This window comes from Paroedura picta, chromosome 7 (genome assembly GCF_049243985.1).
Source record: "Paroedura picta isolate Pp20150507F chromosome 7, Ppicta_v3.0, whole genome shotgun sequence".
Taxonomy (NCBI): domain Eukaryota; kingdom Metazoa; phylum Chordata; class Lepidosauria; order Squamata; family Gekkonidae; genus Paroedura; species Paroedura picta.
The window spans coordinates 28709316-28734770 of record NC_135375.1 but is presented as its reverse complement, the minus strand read 5'-3'; the positions used below and the strand labels follow the sequence as shown (position 1 = coordinate 28734770).

The 25455-nt window shown below is 40.5% G+C and overlaps 1 protein-coding gene across 2 annotated transcripts in view; it reads right to left on the bottom strand.

Moving 5' to 3' along the window:
- The window catches only part of NDUFAF2 (NADH:ubiquinone oxidoreductase complex assembly factor 2), a 51084-nt gene that overhangs the window by 11848 nt on the left and 13781 nt on the right, over positions 1-25455 (bottom strand). Inside the window, exons 2-3 of one of the 2 annotated variants that reach the window (XM_077347202.1) lie at positions 5809-5898; positions 143-183 (exon numbers count right to left, since the gene is read on the bottom strand). In XM_077347202.1, the coding sequence (XP_077203317.1) occupies positions 143-183; positions 5809-5898 (131 nt within the window). The remainder of the gene's footprint in view (positions 1-142; positions 184-5808; positions 5899-25455) is intronic. The other variant, XM_077347203.1, reaches the window with a different exon arrangement.

Here is a 25455-nt window from a genome sequence, read left to right as displayed (position 1 = left end):
CTCAACTCCTACTACCCATGAATTAAAATAACGGATGTATTCAAGCCAGATTGATAAATCCTATTCAAGACAACTTTCTAATTGAACTTATTAGTCAAATGAAATCCAACTGAGGTTGATAAAAATATATTTCATCACTTACCTCAATGGTAGGTGGCTCCTTTCTCCTCTTTCTAATCCAAGCTGCAAAAGATATAAAAATATTTTAGAATGACAGCAACCTCATAATTACAATACCCATGTTTCTGATGAGCACTAGTTTAATCTAGGCACCGTTCCCTAACATGTGGGTCAGGATGAAAAAGTGGGTCATGAAGCCTCAGAAAGTGGGTCACAGGCCAGCCCTCCCTACAGGCCATTGCTGCCCTTTCCATTGCTCTCTTTCATATTTTGGAAACCAAGAGCTCACCTTGGAAACAAGTATCTTCCACATCATACATTACTTAGTACTTTTTTCTTCACTGTGTATGCATGTTGATCAAGTAAAACATGTCTTGATGATTAGTAGAGTGGGTTGCTTAAAATCGTCAGGGAAATTAGAAGAAGTAATCAAGAATAGGTGGTCAGTGGGTGGAATGTTACCTCCATGTGCAAAAACTGTATATGTTGGAATATCACTTGCTTGGAATTCATGACAGGGGCAGCTGTACCCTTTGTGTGATGTCTGTGGGTTTCTCAAAAACTTTTGATTAGCCATCATGAGAGAGAGAGAGAGAGTGAGAAAGGGGAGAAGGAAGGAAGGAGAGGAGAGAAAGGGAGAAAGAAAGAATTAGATGAATGTTAGGGTCACAGTTTGCCAGGTGGTGGTGCCATCAAGTTCCAGCTGACTCCATAGGGTTTTCAAGGAAAGAGATGTTCAGAGACATTTTGCTATTGCCTGCCTCTGTGTGACAACCCTATGTTTCCTTGGGGGTCTGCTAACCAAACACTAACTAGGATCAACCCTGCTTAGCTTCTAAGATCTGATGATATCAGGCTAGCCTGGGTCATCCATAGTTTCATAAATCACCAACCTTGGGTGGGTCACCATAGCTATTAAGTTTGAACTTGTGTGTCACTACACCAAAATGGTGGGGAACTGCCAGCTTAGGGAATGGAAGGATGTGAAAGACCTGAAGGATGGAATTAGACAGCTCTTCTACCAACAGCAGGGGACAAACACTAGAAGATTAGACATGGCACAGAAGCCCAAAGTGGAGAGGTTCCCATGAGAGGTTCCCAGGATTTGGCAATTGGCATACTTTACTCCTGTTGCCTGATCATAGTTATTAATAATGATGATGTAGCAATACTGATAACCATGATCAGTGTGAGCTCAACCAAGCTATACCGGTGATGTTCCCAGACAAATGTTATCAGAAAGAGTACATAGTATTATTATCAACCGTCATACTCCCTCAAGCACTTCCCTCTCCTTCTGCTGCCGTTCTCCTGACTCCTCTGTTCATTTACGTTTGTCTTTAAACTGAACAGGACGCAAAATGTCAGGTGCGGTGTAAGTACCATGCTATCACCACAAAACAGTGATGTATAAACAGAATGAAATTTGAATCCAACTGCATCTTTAAGACCAACAAAGATTTATTCAAGGTGGGAGCTTTTGTGTGCATGCACACTTCCTCACTTAAGAGATAAATGGGAAGGATTATTTGTTGTTGGTTTCTCTCTCTTTCTCATTCATACATACAGCTAGCTTTGAACTACCATAAAAGATACTTTAAAAAATCACTCTTGACTTTCCTCGTCCTTGTGGGGTTGGGTCTTTATGACAGGAATTCGTAATATTATTTATTTTTAATTAGCAGATGCCTCTGCAGAGTTGGGGAAAAAAGATGCTTGCAAGAAACAGAGGTTTAATTCCAGTGCCCTCACAAATCTCTCTGCCTCAATGTTATTCAAAAAACACAAGCCATGTGAACCTATAAAATCCTTCAGTTCCCTCTCAATAATGCCTGATGCCACCACATGATTACACAAGGACTTTTTTCAAGTATCCATTGCGATCAAGACAATGAAACCAGTAAGGTTAATTAAAAAAAAATGAAGCAAAAGAGGTCAAAATGTTCTTTTATCCTTTGGTCTCGAAAATACATTTGGTACAGCTAGCTGAGTGAAAAATCTTTATACAGTGGCTCCGTCGCAGCAATACAAAAACACTTTCATGCAACCTCAGCCAAAATAGTTTCTATTTGGCAAAAAACAAAGGCAAAGAAAATGTATGTATCCATGGACGGAATCCAATTTTGCAAGGTTCCTCTCCAAGCTTTTGAAAAATCCACGATGGCCTGCAATTCAAATTGTCTAATTACATAGCCATCATTAATTACATAAATACTGCATGGTACTATCTGCAGTCTGTGCTCTTGATAACGCTACATTTGTCTGAGTAGAATTTAGCAAGATAAACTGGACATTTCATACCTTGAGACCCTGGCATTCTTTCATCAGCACTTATTTGCATTCTCATTAGTATGCATGAGATTTTCATTGAACTTTAAGACTCCTACTGGCACATAACGCATTGTAATGAGCGTAAAAGTGAGCATGCAAATTAAAACGCACATTAATCACTAAATGTTACCCATTAAAAAAAAAAAAGGACTAGAACAGGCAGGCAGTAAAATGCAGCGTGAAGCATGCAACCCCCTAAATCTCCACAGATGCTGAAAATGACGGATACCTTTTCATGGGGACCAATGACACGTGTGGAGGAGGCAAATGACATATTCTGTCACAAGATACAGTTGACAGTCATTTAGAATTAAAATGGTAGAAAGGTTATCAATTGTCTGCATCTATAAGATAATGCCCCCGGCCAAGCACATTGCTTTCTTTCCTGAAAGTGAGCCCTAGCAGAGTGAGTGAAGATGTTACCTACATGTTGTATTCATGCCTAACAGGAACTCTTTCCTGTATCCCTTTCAACATCTTCTCAACACAATACTCTGCTGTGCTGAGTCCGGACAATGGAAGACATTGAAACCTGTAATCTTCATGGAAGGCCAGAAGGAAGGGACCTCGGGGAAAGTTAAGTTAAACAAAGTCCAATGGCACCTTAAAGACTAACAGAATTTATGAGTTTTCATGAGTCAGACTTAAGTTCTTCAGATATGTGAAGAAAGAAAATCGTTTTGGGGATTCTTATAGGGAAAATTGCCGAAGAGGCAAGTAGCTGGGGCAAAGAGAAGTCACACATGTGGAAATGTCACACGTTCTTAGCTTGATCTATCCTATCCTCACACGGTGGTTGGGATTGGGAGTATGAGAAAGAAGAAAAAAATAAATTGTTACATGACCTATAAAACAGAGCAGAGGGAAAACCCCTAAATAACTCACTCCAACATATTCTTGGAAACAAATTAAATATAACATCAATCAACTAGCGTCGATCCCTTACTCCTGATAATCCTACACATAAAAGTTTAACTTTGCCTCCCTCAAAATAAAATAAAATGCTCTGTGCTTGTTGAATTCTATAAATGGGAGCAGTAGCTGTCAATCTATCTCAGTTCATCTTTAGATCAGAGATGCCACTCTTGGGTCATATGAACGGTTACGATGGAGATCAATAGAACAAGACAGTATGTAACGACATCTTATGTACAGCTTCAACAGTCAAAGCCAGCATTCTGAATTTTGGCAAAAATGATATGAGGGGGAAAAAAACCCTTGGGGCTACAGTAGGGATTCCTGGTAGGTCACCTTGATGGTGTGGTGAGCTAGTGTGCTTTGCACCAGCTGTAGTACAAGCCCATAAGACGTTCACAAGGGCACCTTCTGCCCTCCGGCATTGGCATCCTAATAAGTTTTTATTTTTGAATGCTTATAGCCTGAAAATCTTTTTGGTTGCTAAAGGGCTACTGGACTTAACTCTAGCTGTTCCATTGCAGACCAACATGGCTCCCTACTTAAATTACCCTAAGCAGCGTTATGTTCTTCTAATCCCACTAACTTCATCGGATTTAGAAGGCGGGATCTCTGCTTAGAATGGCACTCTTAATCTCCAACCTTTCTCACTCTGAGCAGAACTAGACCAAGATGAAACAGATATGAAGATGAAGAAGAGTTGGTTCTTATATGCCGCTTTTCTCTACCCGAAGGAGTCTCAAAGCAGTTTACAGTCACCTTCCCTTTCCTCTCCCCACAACACCCTGTGAGGTGGGTGAGGCTGAGAGAGCGCTGATATCACTGCTCGGTCAGAATAGTTTTATCAGTGCCATGGCGAGCCCAAGGTCACTCAGCTGGCTGCATGTGGGGGAGTGCAGAATTGAACCTGGCATGCCAGATTAGAAGTCCGTGCTCCTAACCACTACACCAAACTGAAGAACAATCATGGATCTCCAAAATCTGGGACTGCTGCAAACATTTTTAACATACAAGTAGGTAAAATGCTTCAAACATCAAGAAGTGTTACATAGATGCTAATGGACCCCATTTGTCCTTTGTTACATAAATGGCCCTAGGCCTTCCATGGCTTTGGTTTTTTTGTATAAGTGGAATAAGGCCTTTATTTTCCCCACCATCACTTTTACCAAACATTGCAACAGAGCAAATGTTAACTAAAAAAATAATAAAAAATCCTGTTAATGTTGTTCATAGCTCTGAAGCACCTACCTTTTTTGCTGCTCTATCTGTCATAAACAAGAATACACTGCACACCTCCTCTACCCAAATAATGGATGCGGAAACAAAGCAGTCTGAACATTTTCTTCTCCATCCCTGAAAGGAACTTTGCTTAAAGAGAGAAAGCTGCTATTGACTATTCATAACGCTCTTTATTTCCCTGCTCTTCACAAATCCTTCCAATTCAGTGCCACTATAATCACAAAGGGTGGGGGGAGAATGTTATGGTAATTATAAGCATGAGCAAGTGTTGTGTTAAAAATGCAAATGTAGCTAATAAAAGTGTGCTGCTGCGCATGGTTTATTTTCTACACTGGAAAGCCCAATAAACAGCCTAGATTTGCAAATGCATCCTCCCTCTTTGGGAAACCATCTGAAAAAAAGTTTTAAGAAAATATACTCCTTTATTTTTCTAAACAGATGACTGGCCAAATACCAAGACTAGTCATTATTATCTCTCCTCTAAATGGCAGAAGCTCTCCACGTTCTTGAGCAGAAAAAGATCTTTTCTAACATCTGGTTTCAGAGAGCCATTGACTGAAAATCTTATAGATAGAAGCAGGGACCTTCATCTGCTCTGCAACAAAGGCACAGCATTCCACTGGTGCCTTTGCACCCATGGTCACTGGACAACAAAGATCAATAAAGTTTTCATAGATTTGATTTCGAACTCCTATTTGTAAAATCAAGTGATGTAGTTGAATAATTTACTATTATTCATATATTTATTTAAAACATCTGCCTTTCTACTCTGCGGAACTCAAAAGACAGCTTACAAGGTAAACAAAACAAATAAAAAAATTTAAAACCAAAACCACAATTGCATATGTCAGGAATAAGAATGAAATTAGTCAAATAAAGTCCTCAATAAAATATGTTTTCCTCCCTAACAGCCAATATTAAAAGAATTTAAAAGTAGATAAGTTGAGTTTGAAAACTAGATAGCAAAGATTCACTAAACTGCCGCCAAGAGCCTTTTTGTAGTTGCTGGATACAAGAAACAGTAATCCAAACAGGACTTTTAAGCAAATGACATCTAGGCAAGTTAGAAACGTTCTACCAGCTGAAGACATCAGCTGGCAAAGTTAGCTGTCTGTGTTCTGCTGAATCTGTTCAGTATTGCATTTGGAATAATTATAAATCAGTGCATTTCATGTTTCCACAGCAGAAACAGTATTATATTACCTTCCCATTCTGTTGGAATAGCCCCCACTTCATATTCATATTCCTTCATATCTACTGCTTCTACAAATCTTCTTTCCTGAATGATATGTCCTATTTTAAAGAAAAGACAGATGAGTAAGAATTATTCCATAGATTACTAATATACACAAGCTAATGTTTGCCATTGCTACTATGGGAAAAAAACTTTTGCTTACACGAAGACATAAGTCATAAACAACTCTGCTTTTCCTTCCACCCGCATATTGCAAGTTCATCTATACACGATAGGGATACAGACCTTTATTTAAATCAAAGTTACACTAAGAAAAGAATTCACTCTCCACAGGATCTGTACCTGCTAGTGTACTATTTAAGGTTTTGTGCCTCTGTAGAAGAGGGGCACACTGCCTTTGTTGGGCATAACAGAAAATATCAACATCTACTTTCATCACATTAATGTTTATTTTTACATAAAATATTTATATACCTCTTTCTCCCAAGCATATTAAGATCCAGAACTTGACATTATAGTAATGTGATCAATAATCAAAAGTTAATATTTTTCCATGGAGTTGAGGGTAACTAAAAAAATAGTTATTTTGGTTTAAGATTAAAATCTCTGGTTGAACGTTTGGACTGTATTTCACATACATACGTAACTTTCATTGTAATTTAATCAATGCTTTTAAATAGCCATGTCAAACACAATGGCTTAGAAATAAAAAACCAGAAATTCTACTGAGTTGACATAGGGGATTTCTTTCAATGCTCCCCTTCACACCCATCCCCACCCCATGAAAATTCTTTCTTGATGATCAAGGGGGTTAACTGTGTGCACTTAGAAAGACATGTAGATGCTATATACTTGTCAGTATGAATGAGGCCCATTTCTTAATTGGATTCCCATTCACTCTAGGGAAATCAAGCATAAGGCAAAAAGTTCTCTTCTGCCATCTCGCACTCCCATCTAAAGGATCTGCAGGTTTAAGTTTTAACAAACAGCTCAGGGAAATGACACACACTTCTGAGAGATCTTTAAAAACAAAGGTAGTGCTATCCGAGACAAGTGTAGAGATGAAAGTAGAAACTAGATTAATCACAGATGGTTTATTCTGTGAGGAGGAGACAGAAAAAAGGAAAAAAGGGACCAGGATAGCAGGGTCAGCTATTATCACCTATCCTTTAATCCATGGGGATGTAATCTGGGATGGGTTTTAAGGATACAGATATCCAGTACAGAAGTGGACTTTGGACATACATAGTCCTGAAGATTTAGAATTCCAGGAGCTATCTCTTGGCCAGGGAGCCAAGAGAGAATCTGGGCAGCAATTCAGGCAATTATTATTATTATCATCATCATCATCATCATCATCATCATCATCATCCTTTAGTTTATATCCCGCCTCCACCCGGGTAGTTCTGAGAGGAAAGCACAAGTTCAGGACTGGGCATGACCAGTCAGAATCAAGGGGATTTGAACAGAATACAGTTAAGGATGGCAGGTAGAACAGTGAAGTTCAGTTAAGAAGAGTGAGAGAATTGACTACATGAAAAACAAAGGCAGAAATAATCGACCTATAATCACAGTAGCACGCCAATAATAACCCAATTCAATCAGCCATAAGAAGAATCCAAAGCAGCAGTATGAATATACAATAAAAATGGTATAAGATTAAACAACAGAAGATCCATTAAAAGCACAGTATAATCAAAATCAGAGGAGCAGCCAGCCAAAAACAGAAGAAGAAGAAGAAGAAGAAGAAGAAGAAGAAGAAGAAGAAGAAGAAGAAGAAGAAGAAGAAGAGTTGGTTCTTATATGCCGCTTTTCCCTACCCGAAGGAGGCTCAAAGCGGCTTACAATCGCCTTCCCATTCCTCTCCCCATCCCATTCCTCCCATTCCCATTCCACCATAAAATGATGATTCGTGAAATAGATCATAAACTCTTAAAGTGGCTGGATAAAATGACTAAGAACAGTAATACTAAAAGAAAAGAAAAAACCTTGACAGGTAAAAGTGCCTTAACCACGTGGAATTCTAAAGGCAGGACATTCCTTCCAACTATAGGTTATGAATAAGCAACATTCCTACAGTACAAACCTAAGCTTTCATTGGGAGTTTAATGGCCAGTGTGGTGTAATGGTTAGACTGCTGACTTTGGATATGGAAGATCAGGTATGATTTATCCTCTAATAATTATTGGTTGCTACTGGTCAGCTGACACTTCAACAGGAGCATCAGAACTTCCCATTGCATTAACGTTTCCAGAAATTCTACATTTTTATCCCTGGATCCTCAGTACCAAATCAGCCAGGAAGAAAGACTGCTGGAAAACAGAGTTTTGTGCCCTGAGCCAACAGCACCAGGTACACACATACATCGGCATGTTAGACAGCAACCATTTCCTATCTGCACCCATCAAGCCTAGTCTAACGTAGCACCAAAAAAACCTGGGATACAGCAGCACAACTGAGATCTCTCTCTCTCTCTCTCTCTCTCTCTCTCTCTGTTCTTACTGCTACATGCTCTGTGCTGTGTATGAGACTGTCTCCTTCCAGGATTAAAACTTGGGACAATTTTTTCCCCACAATCTGATTTGGCATCAAGCAATAAGCAAACATTCTTGCTGGCTTCTACAGATTACTAGGGTACTTTTGGCTGAAAAGGGGACAGGAAGAAAGGGTGAGCTTCCTTACTCAGCCCTTCTTTGGATACCACATTTCCTTGTATTTGCCAGTTGTCCTCTGCTATGATTCAACTAATCTGACCATATAGATTCATGCCATAGTTACCCTGAGACTAGACCACTGTAATGCAATCTACAAGGGTCATTACTTGAACTCAAATCAGAACCTCCAGTTGGTACAGAATATGGCAGCACATGCATGTCATACTCATGCTGCAGTTGCTTCATTGACTACCAATCAGTTTACTAAGTTCAATTCAAGGTACTAGTTATTACCTACAAGAATCACCCTGTGGTCACTTTATGAAACAGCTTGCCTGCAAGGAGGTCAGGAAGGCTCCCACAGTAATTATATTCCAGAAACTGTGCAAAACAGAAATGTTTAGGAGAGCATTCTTATAACTAGATCTGTAGTGGGACAGAACGGTCCAGATGAGCATCTTCATATGGGAGTGAGGACTGAGTTCTGCTTTGCCTTATATACTTTTATAATCCCACATTCTGCATTATTCACATTATGTCTGCCTAGGCAGTTCGCTGTTCATATTGCCATTTATTATTATTATTATTATTATTAAGGCTCGAGGCAAGTTACAATGATAAAAACCTCAATAAAAAACCCCTAAACACAATGAAACACAGTACAAAGATGTGGCAGTAAAAAGAATAGCTAACTTAAATCTATTGCATTGTTTATCTTATATCTTATATTGTTATTCCATCATTACTTGCATTAATACTCAATTTCCTTAGTTCATTGATGTCCTATACTGTATGATTTAGAATTTTTTTCTTTCTGTACATTGGAATCTGCTTTGATACTCATTGAGAGAGGTAGCCCATTTATCTCTATAAGGTAAGATTTCTTATATATACAGAAGATAAATAAAACTCTCACTGAGATGAACCACTGTGGTTAACATATACATTTCTGCCAAAAAAAAAGAGCTTTAAACATTTCATGGCTGGAAATTTGAATTTTCCAAAATTTTCATACTGTTTGGATACATAGGACCTCAAAGACTGAAGGGGAGGAAAACCAGAGGTGATTTAAGTAGATGTGTATGTTCCATTCTCTCCCAGGAGCTGAAACTATAACATTCACACTTGAGGGGGGGAAGGGGGAGTAATGGAACCAGCCAGTTCCCTAGCTTGTGGCCGAGTCCATTATGCCAGGACGGGAAAGGCTGCAACCTCTTCAGAGCCCCCGGTTGAAAATCCGAGCTCTAATCCATGACACCATATTTGCATGCTAAAAAGCTTTCAAATACTATTGACTAGTTGTTGAAAATCCAAGGACAGCATAGCTGTCTATTACGTCCTGTAATTTTTATTATCACCTTCCTCCTCAAAAATACAAAATGTGTATCTGATTGACAGATGAAATTTTGTTAGTACATAAATTGGACATGAATATGACAGGTGTATTTCAACATGTCTTAATTGTTCATGCATGGAGGATTATCTTGTTTAAATAAAAGACTTGTGATGTACAAATGAGTATATCCAAAAATTAATATGCTGTACTTTATGTAAATTTTGAACACGTACAACAGCAGAAAAAGATCAATTGGATGAGCTCTTTTACACAAATACACTACAGCACCGGTCCCCAACCCCCGGTCCAGGGACCAGGACCGGTCCATGGATGAGTCGGTACTGGGCCGCGGCTCCTCCTTATCCTCCTCCATGGCTGTTGCCTCGGGGGCTGCCCTGCCACTCTGCCGCCGGCTCACCTTTGGTGCTCTCCAGCAGCCGCCATGGCTGGGGCTCCCCCTCAGCATGGCACTGCGCAGCTGCTGTTGGCAGTGCCCCCCCAGTGGTTGGCGGGAAGTCAGAGGTGCCGGCGGGAAAGCAAGTGGAGCAGGGGCTCAGGTGGCGGTGACGTCCCTTGGCAAAAGATTACACCCTCCGTCGAGCCTCACTAAAATTGTCAAGCGTTGACTGGTCCCCGGCGATAAAAAGGTTGGGGACCACTGCACTACAGGATAAGAAGGGCTGTACTGTACCCAATCTCTTCCTCCAACCTCCCACTACAGCTAATTCCAACCAGTCAATTGTGCTCCAGAGTTCCTTGATAATCAGGACCTGTTAGCTAGATGGTTAGATAATTCTGACCAAGAGGGAAACATGTTTAAAGTGTATGGGATAGGAAGCCAATTCCTATACCTGTTCCTATACAACAGGCAGGAAAAAGGTGAGAGGATTTCCACAGCCCATTCCCATGGGGTTACCAACAACCATAAATTCCCTTAGTGACTTTCAGATGAAAGGCGGCATATAAATAAACTCTATTTGTGATTAATTAGTAATTTTCTTAACAGATTTCAGTAGACACAAAATTTAGCCACACATTTCAATCCAGTACTCAAAGGTCATCTAATCTGACCCTATGCCATTATGACAAGTAAGGGCTTCCTAAGGGCACACACAGGATCAACTGCAACTCAACTCAAGGCTCAATGCAGACCCAAGAAGGTACAATAAAGATAAGAAGCAGCACGTGAGCACTGGTAACTTGACCGTTATTAGACAGACCATCGCTCCATGCCTGATCCAGAAGCAAATGTAATGATCTATTAGGGGCAGGAAAGTGTAAACAGTCAGGGTGTTGTGACACAATCGGGGCCAGAATGGAGTTATATTGCTAAGCAGCTTCTTGGGTGGGCAACTGGCTAAGGTTCTATCCCCCACAACCCCTGAAAAGCACAATTTCTTTTCCACAGCATGAGAATGACATTTAAGATTTGAATATTATTTTTATATTATTTGTGCCTTTAGCTCTCACTCTTACACATTTCTAGCAATGCTCTCTCTCTCTGTAGCAAAAAGAAAAAAGGAGGGGGAGCCATGAGAAGTAATAGTGTGGGATACTGAAAAGCACTCTAGAGAGATCCAGCTGAAAGCCCTCCTGGGAATAGCCCCTCTTTTCAGACTCATTTCAGCTCTCATCAGTTATATATATATATATATTTTAAAACCTGTCCTCCACCCAACATACCATTGCAAGCCATACAAACTGTTGCATGACTGCACAGCTGAATATATTCCCTAATTCACAGGAAGTGGTTCTGGTAAATAATTATATCGCCGCACTAGTTCCAGCCATTCCATTTCTTCAAGGTTGTCGTTTTGCTTTTACGAACTAGCATTTGCTGCAATGTACAAGTATTTATAATTTACGACGGATTCCTGAACGGAGATGCATTCAGAAAAATCTTCAGGGCTGTAATGCTGAGAAACATGGGCTAGCATGTGAAACCACCAGAGAAACAATAGCATTTCAACACTTGGGTATATAATGATGGATAGAGGAGTGCAAATTTTGATTGGCCTTTGTAGCCAAACCATCATGCCCTTTTCTTAATGGGCTGTGTGTGTGAGTGAAGGGGTCTTGTCACAGTTGTGCTCCAAAAGCACTTAAAGTGCCCTTGAAACTCAGTGCATGTGCAGGGACAATCACCCATGCTCCATAGCCCAGAGCTGGGAATCAAGAGGGGACTTATCCTCATTGTCACACTATCCAAAGAAAAGCAAAATGACCCCCTGCGGTGAATACATCTGTGAATCCTTGATTAGATGCACAGTAAATATATGAAATGTGTCAACACCATCCCAGTGAGAGCAAAAGTCATGGAACACAATGATAGAGAAAACAGATTTGTAGTGTTTTGTTTTCGATAGCCTTTAATGCCCCTGATACAGACAGTCTCAATAGTCTCAATAGTCTAACGCTACACATGAGAATGCCTTCTGCCAAACAGATAGCTAGCACCTGATCAACCTGGAGGAGAACAGATGATCCCCCACTTTCCAAATAAGTGATCAATACAACCAATAATCAGTTGAGGATTGTACTCCCACAGCAGAAATGCATACCTCACACACTCACATACACACATTGGTTATGGCAAGCCTAGTGTACACCTGGGAGAGATCACATTGCCATTTTCTCATGCAGTCATGTAACCACATGCAAAATCACACCAGAAGGGGAACCACTTTGCAGTTGACATACATGAACCAGCTCTGTGGTTGGAATTTCGAGCCAAGAACAGTTTTAACCAAGTTGCCTGAACTGTGCTAACATCGACCCCTTTCTAATTTCAGATCCACAAAATCAGCAATAGCTGACAGCTTCAGAAAATGTATTTATAAAACAAAGATTTTTTTTTTGCATTCTTTAGACAAAGATGTCCTGTATGAAAAAAAAATCAGTACATTTTATATAACAAGTTAGGATTCCCTTTCAAACAATTTAAATATTGCAAGGTATCAAAATCACCACCACCAATCTGTGATAAATTTGAGTTCTTTGCAATCCATTCCCTTTACCAACAGTAATTTTTCTTTGCCCATCAGCAGTAGGAAACAACCCTCTAGTATTTCACATTGTAACAGAAATACAAAATATGGAGCAGTTCTGATCTGATGAACTTAGCATACAGAAAGCAAATATTTCTACAAGTAAGGTAAAGTAAAGGTAAAGGCACCGAGTCATGTCTGACCCTTGGGGTGACGCCCTATAGTGTTTTCATGGCAGACTCAATACGGGGTGGTTTGCCAGTGCCTTCCCCAGTCATTACCGTTTACCCCCCAGCAGCAAGCTGGGTATTCATTTTACCGACCTTGGAAGGATGGAAGGCTGAGTCAACCTTGAGCCAGCTGCTGGGATCGAACTCCCAGCCTCATGGGCAAAGCTTTCAGACGGCTGCCTTACCACTCTGCGCCACAAGAGGCTCTTGCATTTCTACAAGTAAAGGAGTACTAATCGGAGCATATTTACAAAAACAAAATTGCAGTAATACAATTAAGAGAAATAAAGTTTTAATAAAAGAAACTACAACCGCAAATTTTCAGCTAAGGGAAACAATGCCATAAAGCAGCATACTGATCTCATTTTGAATAATTTATTATACTCTACTTACATGTAAGGTTTTTTAAAACTTGCTATAAGCATTCCACTCATCATGACACACTGTATCAATAAAGCAGTACTATAAAACACAAATGGACAAATCACAGGTGGAGATCCCTTTTTCCACCCCTCCCCTCTTGCACCTGATTCTTCTTCTTTCCACTTTTGCTCCCCACACCGAAGACAGAGGAGGTATCCCAACATTTCTTCTTCTTCCTCACTCCCCCTCCCGCTGTCTTCCAACGCCTTCCCACATGCTGACATCTTATCCACTTTCCAACCACATTTGGCAAGTTTAGAGTTGTTTTGGCAACCTATAACGTTGCCACTGGCAAATAGATGGGGAAGAAATGGAGGTAGTAACAGATTTTTTTTTCCTGGGCTCCAAGATCACTGCAGATGGGGACTGCAGCAAAGAAATTAAAAGACACTTGCTCCTGGGGAGGAAAGCTATGGAAAATCTAGACAGCATCCTAAACAGCAGAGACATTACCCTGCCAACTAAAGTGTGTCTAGTCAAGGCTATGGTATCCCCAGTTGCAATGTATGGCTGTGAAAGTTGGACCATAAGGAAGGCCGAGCGCCAAAGAATTGAGGCTTTTGAACTCTGGGGCTGGAGAAGACTCTTGCAAGTCCCTTGGATTGCAAGGCGAACAAACCGGTCAATCCTAGAGGAGATCAGCCCGGACTGCTCTTTAGAAAGCCAGATCCTGAAGATAAAACTCAAATACTTTGGCCACATCATGAGAAGGAAGGACTCCCTGAAGAAGAGCCTAATGCTGGGAGCGATTGAGGGCAAAAGAAGAAGGGGACGACAGAGAATGAGATGGGCTGGATGGAGTCATTGAAGCAGTAGGTGCGAGCTTAAATGGACTCCAGGGAATGGTAGAGGACAGAAAGGCCAGGAAGATCATTGTCCATGGGGTTGCAGTGGATTGGAAATGACTTCGCAACTAACAAGAACAACGTTGCCACACTGCCAAAGCAAAAAAAAACAACTTGTTTAATGAAAACAGATTTTTCTGCTGTCCTGAAGATCTCTCTAAGAATGCAACATCTGACATCAGAGTCAACAGCTGTACTAGTCATGTAGGCCTATGTAAGCTTTCTATCTCATACCAGGTACAAGATACCATTTTAATTCATACAACGCTTAAGACTCTCAGCTCTGAATCTGTAAGGAACTACCAATGTGATTTAGTGATCGGTGAAATCCAGGTTCAAACTTCCATTCTGTCTCATGGAAGCTTGCTGGGTGATATAGAACAAGAAGTCTCAGCCTAGTTTACCTCACAGAATTGTTGAGAAGATAATGGAGAAGGGGAGAAAGCTCCCACTGGGGAGAAAAGTGGGGTCTAAATGGGCTTCCCAGGCTGCCACCGGAGGTGGGGCACCTATTGCACTGAAAAGCAAGACAAAAGGAAAAGAAAAAATGGAGGGGGGGGAAGGTCAGCATCCTGACAAAATGACATCACTCTAAGATTCAAGCAAAACCCCTGGACAGGGCTTACTGCCAGCTGACAGCCTTAGGTATAAATGAAGTAAACAAATAATTTTTCACCTTTGTGCCTTCATATTAAGTCAAGTGTTCTTGCTCCTGTTCATTCAAGATTTGCATAAGTGAAAACAAGAACAGCACAAAGCAAAGAATTCTAGCTGGCTAGCCCAAGAAACTAGAGGAAGTCAAACCTGTATCACACCCTCTGTTAGGCAGAGTTGAAAAGGTGACTTTAGTGACAGGTATCTTCAGGCACAATTAGTAGGGAGATGGAGCTATTTTTCACTACCCAAAGGAGTCTCAAAGCGGCTTACAAACACTTTCCCCTCCCTCTCACCATAACAGACACCCTGTGAGGTAGGTGGGTCTGAGAAAGCTCTAACACAGGGATAGTCAAACTGCGGCCCTCCAGATGTCCATGGACTACAATTCCCAGGAGCCCCTGCCAGCATTTGCCAGCATTTGCTGGCAGGGGCTCCTGGGAATTGTAGTCCATGGACATCTGGAGGGCCGCAGTTTGACTACCCCTGACTGTTCTGTAAGAACAGCCCTAAGAGAACCGTGACTAGTCCAGGGTCACTCAGCTGGCTGGATGTGGAGGTGTGAGGAATCAAACTTGGTTCTTCATATTAGAGTCCACCACTCTTAACTACTAAACCATGCTTGGTCTCTGAATTTTATTAGGATTTGATTGATGGCCCAGTTAGTGGATTGTTCTAGTGCTGCATATAGGATTGAGTTCTGGATCTTTGTAAACTGCCTCATGTTTCAAGGATAGGTGGAAAAGAAACTTCAGTGTCCTGATGGAAGCCCTGAGAAGATATCCTTCTTAAGATGCACAAATATAAACGCAAATCCCTTAACAACGAAATGAAGCTGCTATAGCCCTAAAATGTTTAACTTTTCAGTAGTCTTGAGCTATGCACATTCAGGGGGAATATTAAGAGAGTTTTATTCTCCCAAGGATAATAATGACAATATTATGGCCATAAACCCTGACATCTAATAAAGCATTTAACTTTTCCACTTTCCCTCTATGGAAACACAGCATTAAAATACCACATTTAATATTTTAACATAAGAATAAATCTATTCAATTAGTGAATTAAATCTAATAGTTTCGTTTATACCTGAATGCCAATGCAGTTGCCTTTTTTAAAATTTATAGCTGTTAGGTTTCTGAAAAGCAAAACAATTCTAGAGCAGAAAGAGGATGCTTGGGGGGGGGGTGTCCCCACAACCTAATGAAGATGACCTACTTTTGTGCGTGCATAACATTCATCTTCCAACACAGGAGGTTATTGCAAAAATAAGATTACCTGTATGATAAATCCTCTATAATTACCTGCAAGTGCCTTATTTTTCAGGGCAAAGAACGTTTCTGATTTGCGGTTGCATTTCACATACTCTGCAGATGACTAAACATATATTTAGATATCAACTTTGGACATTTTTAGTTCAAATCAATTAAGACTGGGGGGGGGGGAATCATTCCCTTCTGGCTGCCTATATTTTTCGTTTAATTCTGGTCAGTGTAAGACCTTATTACAAGTAATTTGTCATTATAAGTCTGAAGAAAAATGCTAGCCTTACAATTTTTGTCATTTCCCCCCCTCACTTCCCTTCAGGCTGTAACTGTTGATGGGCTTTATGGAAATATAAATTCAATCAGCAGCTGCAAATTTCATGAGACGTCCATCTTCATGCTGAATTTGTTACTGAGTGTCAAAACAATCTGCGGATTCCTCCCTGATGAAACACACATTGAATTGTAAATTTCTGCAATTTTCTCATGTTTGAATTTTTAGGTGCACAAAAATAGGACCAGTGCACATATCACATCTATCAGCCTGGGACAGGTAATTTCTCTTCATAGTATTCAAAGAGTTAAATTAAAGAAAATCCTATGAAAATGACCTGTCTTTTTTTTTTAATGCAAACATTAAACTACATTGTATTTTCTAGCCCCCTCAGAATTCTAAGGAAACAGAAAGGCTCTTCGGTTTAATTTAAAAGCTTTTCAAATAAGCTATGCACTGGATATATTGCTGTCATTGTTCATTTCATAACATCTTGCAATTATTAGAAACTAGAAATTAGCTCTGGTTAAAAAAATTTAAATATAGTATTGTCAAAATAGTCTAATATTTGGATAGAAAAGGTTGAAATTCTAAGGAATAATGGCTGCTGCCTCTTCCTCTTTGATATAAATCTTATTTTTAATTAAGTGTTGGTAGGAGAGAGAATAGGAAAATATAAAATTAATTTAAATAGCTAAAGAAGAGACTGCTTGCTCGTAGATTTAACTGTTCATTGTTCTCCTGGGTGCTTCTAAAAAGATTACAATTTTCTATTCAAGTCGCTCCTTCTTACAATAGCTTAAAGAAAATGTGTAGTAGACGAGGTATATTATGTCAAGTGAAATATACTGTTTTACAGCAGAATCTCTCTCTCCAAGGATATTAAATCCAAAATATGCAAAGCGTTGTTTTCCCTTCTTGGTTGTTATTACCACTTCCTGTAGCAGCTGTGCATGGGTTGAAATAGTTTTTCAGCACTGACACCATCAACTGGAAAACACTCCCTGTAAAGTTCTTCCCTCACAGAAGGCAATTGCCCAGATTGGATGACACGCCGAACATCTCACCATCTGTTCCTTCAGAAAGGGCACAGGACCACAGGGTTCGTGTGGCCAGGAATGTGTGGGTGCACCTTGTGTGTGAACCAGTACCCCCTTATATAATTAGGCACTCCAATAAAACTGATCCAAGTGCTACCACCATCACAAAAGTCAGGACAGCTGCATATACAACCTCCAGGTGGAAGCATCCACTCACATAAACCTCCAAGCTAGTACATCTGTTCTAATTTCCAAGGAAACTGAGGAAGAAGGATCAGAAAGAAAAATAACCTGTGCAGTATACTCCTATTTCTCTGAAGTTTTCAATTTATTTAGTATATATTTTAATCCTACCATTTCCTTAAGCAGCTCAGGGTAATGATTCATCCACTTTTTCAGTGCTATTCTCACAACAGCCGATATTATTATGGAATGGTTCAGGGAGGTACTTTTAGAAAAACAACAAAAAAGTAGAATATATCACGGTTCACTGTATATAGAATATGTCTGAATGTATTATCCTGCTCTTACGACATTGTTCTCAATTTCTATAACCCCATTTTCTGCATTGTTTTACATAACACATCTAATACTTTGTTTCAAATTTAGGTAATCCTTGTTCTATTCCATCATTTACAGGATATCTCATTCTACTGACGACATCGTTACTCTATAATTCACCTTGAGTTTGAAGGAGAAAGATGAGCTATAAATAAATTTTTAAAAACTCTGTAAACAGGCTCTGAATTGGGGTTTCTCCAGATTGAATTCAACACACTAACCAGTACATTACAGTAAAAAGGATCAACTTTTAAAATGTAAGTACATCCCATTCTTTCTGCCAACCCTATATATGCTTCACAAGTCTCAAACATCTCCTATTCAAGAGGTCTGACAACTACAACAGAAGATTCAGTATTAAAAGAGCCAGTTTGGTGTAGTGGTTAGGAGTGCAGACTTCTATGTTTTACAATACATTCTACTGTAACTATCCTTTGTATGTAGAATTAGTACAATTAAGAGGCAGTTTGGTGTAGTGGTCAGGAGTGGGGACTTCTATGGCATGCTGGGTTCGATCCTGCACTCCCCCACATGCAGCCAGCTGGGTGACCTTGGGCTCGCCACAGCACTGAGAAAGCTGTTCTGACCAAGCAGTAATATCAAGGCTCTCTCAGCCTCACCCACCCCACAGGGTGTCTGTTGTGGGGAGAGGAAAGGGAAGGTGACTGAAAAAAGCGGCATATAAGAACCAACTCTTCTTCTAAAACAATTTCTTAATGCTCTCTCACTGTAATAACTCCCATCAACAGCTTGAATCACAGTAAATGCTTCATATTTACTTAATTCTATTTTGTCGCTTACGGAAGTCACACAGGAGAGGCCCCTAGAGATGCTATTACACCTCCAGCTCAGCTAACAGTGGTATATGAAACCACATATTAGTTTCTTTTCTATAATTTCCTTCTAGAAGGCAAAAAGGACACCAGACTCACAGAAGCATATAACAGTTACCACCTGCAAGATGTTTAGTACACACACTTTCCATAGAGGGAAGCACCCTCATGGCCAAATGCAAAATCTGAAATTCACTTGTACTTCAAAATGGGTTTTAGAGCTAGCATTAGATCTGTCAGCAGCTATTAATATGGTGGATTATGTGATATTGCTGAGACACCTGTAAGGTAAGGAAGATTTGGGCTAGAAATTCCAAATATTGAACTCACTGGGAGGGAAAATATTTTTCAGCATACTGGTCACATTAAGAGAAGCCACTAGAAAAGACAATAGTGCTAGGAAGAGTTGAAGGAAGCAGGAAAAGGCATGATTCTCCAACTAACATGCTTATGCGCCCTCTAACCCAGCTGGTCTGAGGGTTTGGACTCGGGTGTCACCGATACATAGATGACATCCAGCTTTACCTCCTGGTAGACAGCCATCCAGATATACCTCCAAACAACTTTGCCAGATGTCCAGAACCAGTGACAGGATGGCTCAAGCACAGCCCTTCAAAGACAGAGGTCCTGTGGCTGGGTAGGAAAGGTCCAAGTGAGGAAGCACGCTTGCCCTACCTAGATGGACTTCAAGTTGCTACCTTGGCCAGAAATCTGAGCATGAACTTCAAGGCCTCCTTATCTATGGAGATGTAGCTGTCAAGAGTAGCAAAGTGGCAGTTTTCCAACTACCACCCTACTTGGCCCTAGAACACCTACTCAGAGTCATCAATGCAATGCATTAACTAATAAACCTTCTGGGGGAGTGATATCTGTGTGCTTACAGGTGTCAACTAAACAGGAAAGAGCAAATTACAACAAAAAAGATGAGAAATAGAAACCGACCAATGGCCAGGAAGACAGTTCATTTTTTTCTGAATGTGAATCGATATTGATAAAGTAAACCACAATTGATATTTCTATCAAAACTGCTCGACAGCTTCATGATACTGACACATGGCTCATTATTTGATATCTATTCCACTTAACATTTCTGGTAAGGGATAGAAGGAGGAGCTGGTATCATGGCTTAAGTGTGACTCAGTGCTTAAGACCCACTCAGGACGCCTGTCCCACCCAAATAACTCCTCCTCAACCAGTTTGCAGGTAGGTCCAGTGCCCAGTCAATCGCCTTCTGTCCCCCCCCCCTGACCACCCCCTCCTTCTCCCACTTCCCTCTGAGGCTCAGAGGCTGCAGATCCCTGCTACGTGAGAGCTGCCCCTGCCGGTGAGTTCCCTTCCTTGGGGGCATCCATCCTGTAGCCTTTCCAGGTCCTGGGGGGAGGGAGAGGCCATCTACAGAGTTCTTCTACCCCAACCCACCCCACCCCCAAGCTAGTGCCCACTGTATTCCTGAATGCAATAAGCTTTGTCCCTAATATACAATATATTTTACTGAAGAAGGAAGCTTTATCTCCTGAATGCTTATACTCTATGAATCTTGTACATCTTTTAAGGTGCTACTGGACTTGAAATCTTGCTCTTCTACTGCAGACCGACATGTCTACTCACCTGCAAATTTTCTAACCAATGTATTTTAATCCTCCTTTTTAAAACCACTCCAGGCCTTTATGAGATGTATCTTTTCATGAAAAAGGCATTGGCTTGGCCATCACGCAGCCAGGCATTACCCTGGTTCTCTCTCCCTATATGCTAATTTGAGCAAATATGAGCTGTACCCTAAACTTGAGCCCCTGAAGCACTCTGTCATCTCTTGCAGACTGATGAACAATCAGAATCTCCTGATGTATCACTCCATTCGGCTAAGCTCTGCAATAGGACATTGCAACAAGCAAGTAATATATAAACAAATTCGGAAACGCTACTGAGTCAGCGAGGTTCAGCAGTGGAATCACAACCCTTTCACGGGCTGGAGACAGTGGTGAGAGAGAAGTTTTTCTTTCTGTCCCATCACAGTAAAAGCGGGGGAGGGGGGGTACCCAGCAAAGCTGATTGTCATCAGATATGGAAGACCAAAATAAATAATTACTCAATATGTAATTAAACTGTGAATACCCTGGCTAATGGAGGCAATGATTACTATGAATATTGAGGGCTTTAAAACAGGGTTAGACATATTCATGAAGAACAGGTCCATCACTGGCTTGAGTGAGTGAGTAATGAGAATCTCTATATGTGTCAGTAAACCTCAGATCCTCCAGGGCTCTTCCTGTATCATGTTTCTGTATAGAACAAAGTGTACCCCAGCACTGAGTATCAAAAGCAACAATACAAATTAAAAAAATTCTGAACAACTGCTGCATTAAGATTCTACTTCAACACATTGATGGATACAAATCCACATCAATGATTGACAGTTCCACAAAATCAACACGCTACTGTTCTGAAACCCATATACCACCAAATTCCACACTGAACTCTTTAATCAAGAGTCCTGGCATCCACATACCCTCCTGCAGAACCTCATATGAAACTTTATGGTATTTCCATTTCATCAACAAGCATTCATCACTTCTCCACGCTGCCAACAACATTTCCGCCACACTGTACAGAAACTTTTTAGCTGTTTTGAAGAGAAGATACAAAAACCAGATTGCTTTTTGTCACCGAATTTTTGCACAGACTGCATTCAGCTGGCTGCTCTGGACTTCCCACTACAGTTTCCCACTCATCTGGAATCTATGGCCTATTGAAGAACATGAACAAAACGAGTCAAAGCAAGAACACTGATCCAAAGTGCATTGCTTGCAAAGTGCAAAGAACTCTGCTGTTGAAGAGAAGACTGGGGAACAGTTAAGACGCCATCACTGCCTGCAAAAATAAATACCACGTGCTGTAAACTAGAGGAAGAGAAATTGGAACATTAGAAACCCCCAGGAAGTATGCATATTTGTATGTAAATATGAATGAGGCTTCGCATAATCAATTGCTCTGTGGTGAGAGAGTAAAGATGTCACTCCAAACACCTCTACTAAACTGCTTGGCATCCATGGAGGGTAGACATGGCACATTGGCAGTGTTTGGGAATCACAGCACATTAGCAGGTAGAGGGCACATTCTACTGGCAGAGGGAAAAGCCTTACTCAACATCATTAGCTTAGTGGTTAATTTGGCCCTGACCTTTTACTGCACAGGTATTTCCCAAGTAATTGCTGCTTTCTTTCACTGGAATGCTTTTCTTACCGTTTGCTCTCTCAAGAGCCCTCAAACAACTTTGAATGATATTATTAACATTCCTCTCCCCCAATACTCCGTTAAAGAATCTACTGAATTCTGTTCTACATTTCCTTCTCTGTTGTTTAAGTGGCTGCTCTACCCATTTGCTAGAAGATTTTCCTCTATATTATTTTTTAAAAAACCTTATAGTTTAAAAATACGTAAATTGAATCTATTTAATATTCTCAGCATATATGTCTTTATGGTGCCTCAAGACTTCAAACACTATGGCACATTTCTTTTCATTATATTGTCATTTTCAAGATTTCTTTATAGCTTTCAGTCATTTCTAACAATGCATTACGTACTTCTACTGAATGAGTCCAGAGCTCAACAATACACCGTTCCATTTTCCCCCAATATTTCTATAGCTTCACCGCCATTTCATTTTCCGCCATAAAAATTTCAGAGGCTAGTTTGCAAATTCATTTTATGACCAATTTTTCCCAAGCATACACTAGCTATGGGTATCAGAATTACATGGACATGTTCCAAAGCCTGTGTCTGCTATGTAAAACAATTTCCACCATCAGAAACATAGCGCATTGCTTTTGCTAGAGCGCCCTTCACTAGTTGCAATCAGAACTATTGCTTCAACCATTTTAGAATAAAACTTTTGCCTCTTACCGCATGGAATTAGTTCTATATCTCAGATTCCATCTCTGGAAACAATAGTGCTTGATCTTCCCTTTATGGCCTTAAAGGGCTTGTCACTAAATACCTTTTCCCATATAGTCCCACTACCAATTACTTTCTGTGCCCCTACCTATAGGACTAAGAGGGATTCCAGTTAGAGGCAAAGCTTTTTTGGTGGTGGTATCTCAGCTTTGAAATTCCTTCCCCCTTGAGACTCTTCTGAAGACTACCTTACTTACTCCTTTGCCATGCCAAAACATTTCTTTTTACCCTGAAGAGGGTTTTTCTTAAAGCTAGTTTAATAGTCTACCTCTAACCTGAAGATTTTTTTAGGAATCTTGTTCTAATCTAGGCTACAGAATTTTTTTTTTTTTGCATTGATGTTATGCCCTGGCTTGTTTTAATGATACATTTTATGGTGCTGTTTTTATTTATGATTTTGTAGCATTGATTTTACTTTGTGGACTACCTGGTTTGCTTAAATTCACAGTGAGTCACAGAATCAGCATTTCTGCCAGATGGCCATCAACCCTCAATTTTACAACCACCCAAAAAGGAGAACCCACCACTCCAGAGTATTCTGCTCTTGTTGAACAGAACACCAAACAGGGAAAACAGAACCAAGACATTCACAGAAGGAAGATAATCTACCTTTGAGTAACAGTTTTACCAGCAGGTTTTTGGCTGCTATATTATTTTTAGAGAAAAGAAGAAGAAAACATGTAGACCATCAGGGAAATATTGATCGGGTATGCATACTCTGCTGAGCCACCAAGATGATACAGAAAAAGAGGGGAAATGTGTCATTTTAGACCGTAAGGATCCCCCCCCCCCTTGGTTAATCAAAACTGCACCAACAAGGTGGTAGAAGGAGGGGTGAAAAGATAGATTAAGCTGTCAATTTAAGATATGATAATGCTCCTCAGAGCTAAAACATTCCTCTCTGTGACAGCTGAACAGATGGAATTTTTCTAAGGGTTTTTTTTTCTTTTAAAAAAGCAGACCAGTACCTAAACAAAACTATCCCTAGTTCTAAAGAAGCAAATGTATCATAACAAATGCTAACTTCCTAACTTAACTGAGCACTGATTAAAATGAACAATTATTGCACAAATGCAAAACGACGAATAATAGGTAGACTAGGCCCTAATGTAACTGGATGTATTTTATTTATTCTTTATTTACCTCATTTATACCCATTAGCGTTTCTCCCCAACGGGGTCCCAATGCAGCCCCAAAGAGGCTTCCATCCTCCTCCTCTCCTCCATTTTATCTTTAAAAACCTACCCTGTGAAGTAGGTTAAGCTGAGAGTTTGTAACTGGGCCAAGGTCACCCAGAAATCTTCCATGGCAGATACCTTCCACAGCATACAGTTAGACCATTAACTGTCTCCCCGGGCAACTCCTCAACTTGGCTTACAACATTTTAACACAAAGGCAGTTCAAAAAATGATAAAACCTTATTTCCTACAAAAATAAATGCACAAGTCACAAAGCCGATTTAAAATCTGTGTCCTTTAAATCCATGTAGGGTTTTTAAAAATACCTTAATAGCCCCTATATTTAATAGCCAAAGGCCAGCCACTACACTCACAGGCAAGTCTATACACAGGGGTGAGCCGTGGCGACAATTTAGGGTTCTCCGCATGCAGAAGAAGAATCAGATTTGCAGGAGAATCTTATTTTAAAAACTCATTTGGGGAAACCTACTCCCAAACTCCATTTATAAAATGTCAGCGATGAAGAAGCTAGGAATCCCAAAAAGCTGCTCAGTAGTGAGGGATGGTGGTGGTGGTGGAAAGTGCTGTCAGGTGACGGCTGACTTATGATGACCCAGTAGGGTTTTGAAGGCAAGAGTCATTCAAAGGTGGTTTGCCATTGCCTGCCTCATGCTGTCAACATGTGTCTCTGCCCAATACAAAGAAAGATTTATACATTTAAATAAGAAAAACTTAGACTGACCCAAAAGAGTTGTAGATGCTAGGAAGTACAAACCTTTCTGGTGGCAGAATGACCAGAAGGATGTGCAGAGATACCTCTACAGGGGATTCTCTTATGGAAAAGTGAAGAGCATTTTTGTAAAGCCCTGATAGATCAGAACAAGAGTCTTAACGTCAGAAAGATTATTTTCATCAATAGCCAGAAAGATTATTCCAGGAAATCTAAACATAGAACAAGGTCAGAGGTATACTTGCGTTATGCTGCACTTCAGCAATAACCAGCACCGATAGTACATTGGCCTGACGTGGATAGCCCAGGCTAGCTCAATCTCATCAGATCTTGCTAAGCAGGGTCACTCCTGGTTAGTATTTGGAAAGGAGACCAACAAAGTCCAGGGTTGCTATGTAGAGGCTGGCTGGCAAGTGACTTCTGAATGTTTCTTGCCTTGAAAACCCTACAGGGAATTCCCTAAGTAAGACACAACTTGATGGAGCTTTCCACCACCAGCACAGTAGATTATTATAACACTAGTTTTCAAGCCTGCTGCAGTCTCAATGCAGCAGGAGTAAGTGGAAGGCGGGGGGGAGGTGGCAAGAGGGCTGCAAGCGCTTCGGTGGGCTCTGTGAAAGTGACAGGGTGGGGTGGCAGCTGGCTCTTTGGTAGCTGGGGTGGGCGGGGTGCAGTCTAGCGGGCAGCGTCATAC